Source organism: Mixophyes fleayi, chromosome 5, assembly GCF_038048845.1.
Source record: "Mixophyes fleayi isolate aMixFle1 chromosome 5, aMixFle1.hap1, whole genome shotgun sequence".
Lineage (NCBI taxonomy): Eukaryota > Metazoa > Chordata > Amphibia > Anura > Limnodynastidae > Mixophyes > Mixophyes fleayi.
The window spans coordinates 260,316,127-260,325,464 of NC_134406.1; the positions used below are offsets into that span (position 1 = coordinate 260,316,127).

Consider the following 9,338-nt stretch of genomic DNA (forward strand, 5'->3'; position numbering starts at 1 on the left):
AACTATCTGCACAAAGATTCCTGTAGATTACATTATTTTATTTACTTACTTATATATGTATATATATATATATATATATATATATATATATATATATATATAAAATGCACACACACACTGACCCCTATGAAGGTCACTTTCATTGTTTTGTATGTATTATCTGAAAGTCCACGTTTGTCTAGATAAGCTGCAGCTTTTGTCTGTCTTTAAGTGGGTGTCTACACATCTGACATCTTCCAGAGGCCATAACGAGGCAAATCCGCCATGTTGGGAAGGTCAAACCGACAGCCGCCATATTGGAGAAGTAATTATCATTTAAAGCTGCGGCCGTGGCCGCCATGTTGGGAAGGTCAGACAGTTGCCATGTTGGAGAGGTTATCACCACGTAAAGCGTCGGGCGCATGCCGCCATGTTGAGAAGGTCACATTGCTCGTGATCTGATCACTGCGCTATGTCCACACCACCCCTCTCAGGAGCGGGGCCGGCAGCCTCCGGACCCGGTGGTTTCCCCGGTCCACCCCCCGCAGCCGCCGGCACCCGGGAGGTGAACACAGCGTCCCTGTGCCGGATCGGGCAGGAGACCGTGCAGGACATCGTCTTCAGAACAATGGAGATCTTCCAGCTGCTCCGCAACATGCAGGTGTGTCCCTGTACTGCGCTACGGACAGTGTGGGCGCTATGCAGGCAGCTATTACTCTGATATACACACACATCAGTGACACTGACCATCAGAGGAGCATTGATCATAGTCTCCCAGCACACAGCTTACCCCTCTCTAGACATCATCTTCAATGACCACTGAACCTAGAAACAATCAAAGTTGCTTTATATGATTTCACCTGCAGTGCAAATGAAAGTAGAATGTATAATATTTAGAGGACAATTCCACCCAAAATTGCAAATTCACGTTTGGGTGGAACATTCTAAGTAAAACTGACCCCACACTTACCAGTGGTCCAGAGGACAGGTACAAGACACATCTATCTTATAGCCGGAACACAAGTAAGGGTTTGGTGGCCAACTTAGGATATTCTACTGTTAGTTCTGGGTGGAAGTGTATATTAAACTTATGTCAAAGAACGGGAACTAAGACATACACTGTATATACAAATATCATTAGTCACTTTTTATAGAAGGCAACTTGTGTTTTAGGTTTATTGTATAGGGAAACCAAGCGGGGGTTTCCTAGTGCCTGGAAACCCCCCTCCAAGCCAGGGGCACTGTATAATTGAGGTGGCTGGACCCTGCCCCTGCTTTACATGACTCTGCTTGAAAAGGGAGAGCTGCGTGCACCTAACAGTAGTGCACGTAGCATTGCCCATGTCTATTATGGGGATAGGAAGAGTTGGAGAGCAGCCAAGCACTGTCTAAAATTAGAGTAACGCCCCCAATGCATGCTGGTCACGCCCACTGGCGGCGTGATATGGAAACCCCCTCTACAAATCCTGCGTTTGCCCCTGTATTGGTCTATATTTGCAATGAATGCAACTAAAGAGGACATTACTTCTGTACACATAGCTACCAATTGGTACCTATTTGATCCCAAGTCCCATGTACATCTTTTGGGTATAGATATTTGTGAATAAGCTTCTATGTTGTTTTCTATCAGTGGTAGTTTGACATCTACATTTATAATATAGGCCCAATATGTTTTTACATGTTTTGACGCATTTTCATTGTTTCACCACCGATTCATAAACACAATATTGGCAATGTTTTTAATTATGCAGTTGGTAGAAGTTAATCTCTTAACTGTGTACTATTTTTGTAACAAATTGTTTACATTAAACTGTGCTGCAGGAAGGATTTTTATTTGTAGTGTATTAAACTTTTTCAACCGCTCAATGCAGCAAATTAATCTAGGAATCGGGAAGGATTTACCGTGTCTAATCTGCCTGTAGAAAAAATATTTTTCTTTAAAAACACGTCGCTGACCTGTGCAGATGGTGTACGGTGGTGACGGCCTTAAGTGTGTCTATGTGAATTACATAAGCACTTGTTTGTAAGTGAAATTGTTTTCTTTTTTTTATTTTAATAATTAATTGCAAAAAGACCCACGTTGATCTATTGAAGCGTTCTCTGTTTCTGTGCACTACAGTTGTATGGCCGTGTAATGGAGCATTGTTGCAATATACCCTGACAGAGTTTCACTTGTGAGATGTGTAACCCTAATTACGCAGCGCTGAACAAAGAACTCACTCGCATCAGTCCCTGCCCCATTGGGGCTTACAGTCTCAATTCCCTAACATAGACACACGCAGAGAGAGATAGAGACTAAGGTCAATTTTGATAGCTGCCAAATAACCTACCAGTATGTTTTTGGAGTGTGGGAGGAAACCGGAGCACCCGGAGGAAACCCACGCAAACACGGGGAGAACGTACAAACTCCACACAGATAAGGCCATGGTTGGGAATTGAACTCATGAGTCAGGAGGCAAAATTTTGCTGCCAACAGGATGTTTTTAAGGAGCCAGGGCAGATGCGCATCCATTGACCTCAATAGAAAAGGCTCCCAAACGATTAGCGCAAGTAGCCAATTTAGGCACATTAGTTACCCGGCTCTTGGGTATCTCAAGTCCGTATTACAGCCAATACTTTCTATTGTTACCCCAATGATATACCAAATTTTAAAATATATATAATAACTTAAAATCCTTTTGTCTTTCCTAAAGCTACCAAATGGTGTCACCTATCATACTGGGACTTACCAAGACCGGTTAGGAAAACTGCAAGAGCATCTACGACAGCTCTCCATTCTGTTCCGCAAGCTCCGGTTAGTGTTCGACAAATGCAACGAGAACTGCGCTGGACTGGACCCTGTGCCCATAGAGGTGGGTACAACATTTCTTAGAAAATTTAGTTGACACAAAGTAGATGATATTGATTTCTACGACGCCGCAGTGCCAGATACTGGGGAATATACAGCGTACATAAAACAGGAATATACAAGGTAGACAAAATAAATGTAGACATGAAAGTAAAGTGTGGGGGGGGGGACTCCTTGTAGGAGCTTAATGTAGTGGACAAGGGCAGATGAGACAGGAAGGGGCAAGTATGCCCCTTCGAAGTGGGGGTTGGAGTGAGGGAGAGTATTTTGAGATGTATGAAGGGGTGTTCTTGGTGGCTTTGTAAGTGAGTAATTTGAATTATATTATGGAGCATATGGGAAGTCAGTGGTTTGCGAATATGCAGTGGCGAGAGAGGAAGCCAGTCTTGGCATGGCGTTAAGCAATATTTTGAAAGCTGCGGCAACAGACTGGATGTGAGGCGGAAAGCAGAGGGGAGAGTCAAAGGTAACACCAAAGTAGTGAGCTTTGGAGACCGAGCTGGGAGGAGGGAAGACGATGACCTCTGTTTGGACACGTAGAGCTTTAGGTATAGTTGGCACATACATGTGTAAATGGAGATACAGTTGGTTACAGAAGATACTAGAGTTCAGGGGAGAAGAGGTAGATCTTGGTGTTGTCAGCGTACATGTGGAACTGAAAATAGGGCCAGAATCCATAGAAATTGGTTCTTGGCTCCAGGATATTTAGACAAAGGTTCAAAGTGACTGCTGGATTTGTAATCTGAAATGGCTCTGACATCACTTTATGACCTCACGGGAATTACCATGCAGGGTAGATAGACGCTGCCAGATGCATGGAAGACCCAAATCAGGCCTCTTATGCTAGGCATTGCTAATCGAGCCATGCAAAATTGATGTAATCAAGATTGCTGTATTAGTAACCTTTAGATCCAGTTCACCTTTGATCTATTAATGCAGAGTGCCTGGTGACTCTTAAAGTGTCATCAAAAATAAATTCCTTTTTGTCCTTAAAAATAATGGCCTTTTCTTTGTTAGTCCAAAAATAAGTTACACTACTGTGTTATATGTTGGACAACACACTAATTGTAGCCATCACTTTGCTGTACTCTTACCTGAAGTGTTGTACTCTGGCAGCACATTTTTCAACAACACAAACCCAAACACGCTGACTTCAAAACCACAGACACCTCACTACATCCGCAAGCGTAAAACATCACAAACTTCATTTTGCGTCCATACACACAGAAAACGCATCTAGAAAATGCATCTAATAAACTTGAAAAATAATGTGTTTTAAAATGTCAGATTATTTACAAAATACATAAAAATGTTGTCATTCAGTGAAAAGTTTTCACTCCACCTCTTGCTTTACGTTGTTTCCCAGGTTTGCCCTGAGTTTAGCAGGCAGTGCGCCTTGTTTAAGCCTCTTTCCATGCGTTTCTGTTTCGATGCCACCATCCTTTTATAATTTATTTTCCAACCACTAATATATTCTTTGAATCATCAGTTTTGTTGCATTTGAGTTCCTTAATGTTCGTGATATTCAGTATGAAGTCAAGACTTCTAGCAAGGCGCAATTATATTGTCAAGGCATTGAAGAAATGTACAATAAGCTAAAATTATGTCCTTTTATTGAATCTTTTTATGCACAATAACATCCTACTAACCTTTTCTGCTGCGTATTGATAATGTGAACCATTTGGCAAGTCTATTGTCAAAAAAGTATTCAAATATGTTATTCAGCCCCAAACATACATTTTTCTTTGTGACTGTTAATGTTTCAGCAACTAATTCCATATATTGAAGACGACTATTGGAAAAACGATGACCGCGGCCAGGCCAGTCATCTCCGGTATCCCAGTGAAGAAAGGAGGGAGATTCTGGAAGTAAATAAGGTATGGTTATATGGTACAACGTCAGGGAGTGCTATAAGTTGTTCTATTCTGTGTACACAGATTGTACGGGGCATTCTGTGAATTACGCAAATGTTGTTCTTTGTGTCCATGAAATGGACATGGATTTCTACGCTGGTTTCTGTAACATTGTTAGCGCAAAGGTGGCATACTATAGAAAAATTGGGCTTAAAGAAGAACTCCACCCCCATGTTTTACTCTTCCCTCCATTAAACCCTCTTCCACCAAGTAGCAAAACTGCGGAGGACCCCACCCCACTGTTTGAAAGTAATTTGCCCCTGATTGTTCTACAGTCTCTTCAGGATTAATAGTATGGAGGTGGAAGATGCACCTAAACTTGTTGCTACAATAATGAGCATCTGCAGGGGTCAGGGGTTTGCTTTGTGTAGAGATGCATTTGACTTCACAGTCTTTCTGCACCAGTTTTGCAGAAGCCCTCATCCCTACTCTGTGCTGTTGAAGTTCCCTGCTTATTCCACTATCTAACCTTAAGGGGAGAATTCAGTTAGCTGCAAAGTGCATCCAGACCTGCCGTAAGACACTTGGCACATAGAGATGCGGGGAAAATGAGTGTCTATTTATTTATTTATTTATTTATTTATTTTTTTTCTACTGTAATTGCCGGCAATGTCCTTGAGCCACATCGCCGGCGATTGAATTGCCTGCCATGTCCAGCTGCGCACATTGTCGGTTTTTACGGTACTGAATCTCTGCTCGTCTCTATGGGGTGCGAGGAAAAATGAGCGGAGATTTCAACCTTAACATTAGCGCAACTTGTCTCTGTGCACTGTTTCGGGGACTTTGTGACTCTCTACCAGCCTCTATTCCCCTCCTCCTATCAGGGCACTGCCCCAGTCATACGCAGCCCTTCCCTCACTAACATAATCACATGACTGGACAGATCAGTGCCTTCAACACGAACGGCTCATCTCCTGCTGCTGTCACTATTCTAATGAGCCGATTGGCTCCAGGTAGTTCTAACCCTGCCCACTTCAAAACTGAGCAGCAGATGACTGTTGACCTGGATCCAATCAAGCGATCCACTATAAAACCAGTACCCAGAAAATCAGTGACTGCAAACTGGTCAATATTATTTATTTATGATTATATTACAGAAGTGTGTTTACTACGCAATAAAACTACATTACATCAAAACCAGGCACACTGTCACCGGGTGCTGCAGATAGACAGCAGGAGCAGGCTAGGAATTCATCCACTCATAATCCTCAGTGTTCATAAAAGAGAAAATGCGAGGCGCACTATGTGATGCAAAACAATATTGCCAGTGTCAATCAAACGGTGAATACATATCGCCCAAGGGATTGCAGCCATCCTTCTAGATGAATTAAGCTGGATAAGGAAAACGCAGAAAGAAAAAGGTAGTTAAAAATGATGACCCAAAATTGTCTTGTGCATAAATGGTAGAATAATTCCAGTCTGAAGAGATTCTGGTCCCGCAGTTAAAATCTCCACTTGGAAATAAATTCTGGTAAGTCTGTGCAGTATGAATGCAGATCACTGACCGGACACGCTGGGGCTTGTAGAGCGATTACCACCATCAGGATGTGTACTGCATGTAACTCCAGAATGATGTATGCGACTTGTTCAATTGTTTATTCCAAAAAGGTTTAGCAGGAGTGTGTGGCAAGCCACGTAGTACTTTTAATATTTAGGAGCATATTCAATTCGGTCCGGCGATTATGCACGGCTGCGAGTGTAAAGTGACAATGTGGGACCGCAACATCGCGGATTTCACTTCGTAACCCTATGGGTAGCGCATAAAAAATCTGCGGTGTTCACGTAATCGTGATCGCTTTACCTAATTGAATATGCCCCTTAGTCTGCCACTACTTGTTCTAGAAATACCACATTCATCTTCATTGTTCATGTATCTCTTCTGTCACATCCTAGTTTAACACTCTAGGGTGCATATTCAATTGTCGGCGGAAACGCCAAAAATCTCGCGATCGGCGCACTATTACCGTTATTACAGTAATAGTGCACGTTAAAACCGTTATTACGGTAGTTTTCTCGCTGGATTTCAGCTCGCAGCTCCCTGAGCCGCGAGCTGAAATCCAGCTAACTATTACCATAACTAACGGTAGTAGTTTTAACGCGGCGGGGAATCCGGACAATTGAATATGCCCCTAGGGTCGTTATGTTTTAAATCTATATGGCCCTATCAATCCCTGTGTGAGACTTTAATATTGCAGGGGATCATGGGAATTGTAGTTGGACAATAATTATTGAGCGGTGTGTGTGGGAGAGATCTGTGCTGAGTAAACTGCTCCTGTAAATGTGTCTGATGTTGCTTTAAGATCTGCCACGTATCATGTGTTTGTTTTATTTCCTTACAGAAATTAAAACAGAAGAATCAGCAGCTGAAACAAATTATGGATCAATTGCGGAATCTTATCTGGGATATTAATGCCATGCTGGCTATGAGGAACTGAAGTCACTGTGTAGAATTTTTTTTTTTTTACTTTATTATGTTCTGGTATTATGAAATATTGTGTTTTTATACAGATTGTGGGAGCAATAATTGATATTGAAAATGTATGACCTAGAGAGTAAAATGTTACTATATGGCAACAGCTGTTTGTGGTGATTTAGTGGCTTCTCACAAGATTCTCTAAACAGAAAACAGATGTATTTTTCTATAAATTATCACAAAATTTGCACAAAACCTTGTTCAAAGATTTATTTTTTTTCTTTATATTTAAAGGAACAGTAACCGGAATATCTGCTATTTATGGAGCCAAGGCCATAGTTGGCAACTTTACATGTCAACAGTTGCTTGCTGAGCTATATCAGTCATTGACTTTTAAACAAAGTACATAGCAAAGATTACACCATTGTTTCATTCAGCACCAGAATATACACATTGACTGAAAAGATTCCCTAATCGCATTGTTTCATCACGTAGAGATTTTATTGGCCACGGCAGGAGGTGTGTACTGAATGAGGCACTTGATTGGATACTTCCTCTCCTGTCAATGTCACATGCACTAATACATCCTGTCAGGTTTGGATTACACTCACACCCTCTTCACCAGTTCTTATAGCTTCCTGCCCTCCCTACTCTAAAACCCAGAGATCAGTACATTACGTGGTATCTGTGGCTGCCCCGCACAAGGACCACCATCATCATAGAAATAGGCCATAAAATCGGGTATCTGCTCTCAAGAGAAGCTACAGAGTTGTTTGCCAAAATTCTTCTCTGTGCTCTACGTATCTGATTGATTTAGAAGGAAACAACACTAGGACATTTATATTACTTATGGCACAATCATTTGTAAATAGGTTTATATGCAAACTTAACTTTGTATTTTTGTATGTGAAGGACGATGAATCAGATACCGTAGTATGCTTGTGAGTGGGAATTCGGTATTGTAAGACCTTTTATTTACAGCAGAAAGCAGGTAACTGGCAAAAGAAAGCAAACACTGATATAAAGGGGATGACTCAGTCCGGCATGAGGTGGCGTGATGTCTATGGAACGTTCGACTGACTCACCGCGTCAGAGTGATTACAGGAATCCCTGCTCGGGTCCCATAGATATGCGAGGGAAAATGAAGGGTGAATTCTGTGCCGTAATAGCCGGCATGTTTTCGCATCCTGACATCGAGGCGATGTCTGTTGGCACCTTGCGGCTAATTGAATCAGCCCTAAATGTCTTAATTGGCCATTGGGCCACAAGTACACTGTATCATAGACTCTGGGTTTCAGTATAACTGTTCTCTGAGAGATTCTTTTGGTTGAGCCATTTTTTAATATGGCTTCTCAGTCATCATTCCTTAATCTCTATCTTCCACGGTTGTCCCTAGTTGATGACGTTTAACCTCCTACTTCTGTGTCACCATTACTCTACTTTCACTCATGGAACTCCTAACTCACTCGAGTAGTCTTTCTCTAGCCATGGTACCCAAGCTCGCCTTGCTCAGCATCTCTATGTATTCACCCTAAGCATCCTGGCATGTTAATTGCTGAACTCTGAAACAATCCTGCGTGAAAGCGCCTAACTTGTAACCCCCGTGAGTTTGTATTTTGGTAGTTATCTCGGTGACTGTGCTCATGCTGGGACTTCAGGCTGCTGATCAATTGAATATAGGAAAAAAAAAATTTAGGTGCTATATAAAAGTGATAGTCCGGTAAATGTACACAAAATAACTTGCTCAATGGAGGTTTTGGTGTCTGCCCCCTTAACAGATCAAAGCCCAGCAGTAGAGCAGCACTAGGTCAATATTAATAACTATTTAAATAAGTCTAAATATATATACCAAGAAAAAGAAAAGCTTGATACACCTGAATACATTTGGTATGGAAAAAAAACCAAGTGATGGTGGTTCAGTTATATTGGTTCCACTATCCCAGGCGCGGGGGAATTATGTCTCTTCCAAAGATGAGAATGAAATCCTAATCTACCCAGAAATGGTACCACAGTTGGCATCTGTTAAATTATTTTGAGAATCGTCTTTGCTATTACCTGCTCCGCCTTCCCCCAGGAACACATTATCACATTATGTTCTATGAGACGGAACGTTTTCTTTTTTTCCTGGGATCTCATTTATAAGATAATATTTTATGTTTCTGGTGTATATGAAAAATAACCCTAA

At 41.7% G+C, this 9,338-nt stretch overlaps 1 protein-coding gene across 1 annotated transcript; it reads left to right on the plus strand.

Annotated features, from left to right (window-relative positions):
• The first annotated feature begins 358 nt into the window (after positions 1–358).
• On the plus strand, positions 359–7,314 carry MED30 (mediator complex subunit 30). Its single transcript, XM_075213987.1, has 4 exons — positions 359–640; positions 2,673–2,831; positions 4,594–4,704; positions 7,080–7,314. The coding sequence occupies exons 1-4, from the start codon at positions 452–454 to the stop codon at positions 7,173–7,175; spliced, it is 555 nt and encodes a 184-aa protein (XP_075070088.1). The 5' UTR covers positions 359–451; the 3' UTR covers positions 7,176–7,314.
• Positions 7,315–9,338: the final 2,024 nt, after the last annotated feature.

Coding starts and splice junctions, on each gene's coding strand:
- MED30 (XM_075213987.1), top strand. CDS start 452: ATGTCCACACCACCCCTCTCAGGAGCGGGGCCGGCAGCCTCCGGACCC. Junction 641..2,672: donor AGCTGCTCCGCAACATGCAG/GTGTGTCCCTGT, acceptor TCTTTCCTAAAG/CTACCAAATGGTGTCACCTA. Junction 4,705..7,079: donor AGATTCTGGAAGTAAATAAG/GTATGGTTATAT, acceptor ATTTCCTTACAG/AAATTAAAACAGAAGAATCA.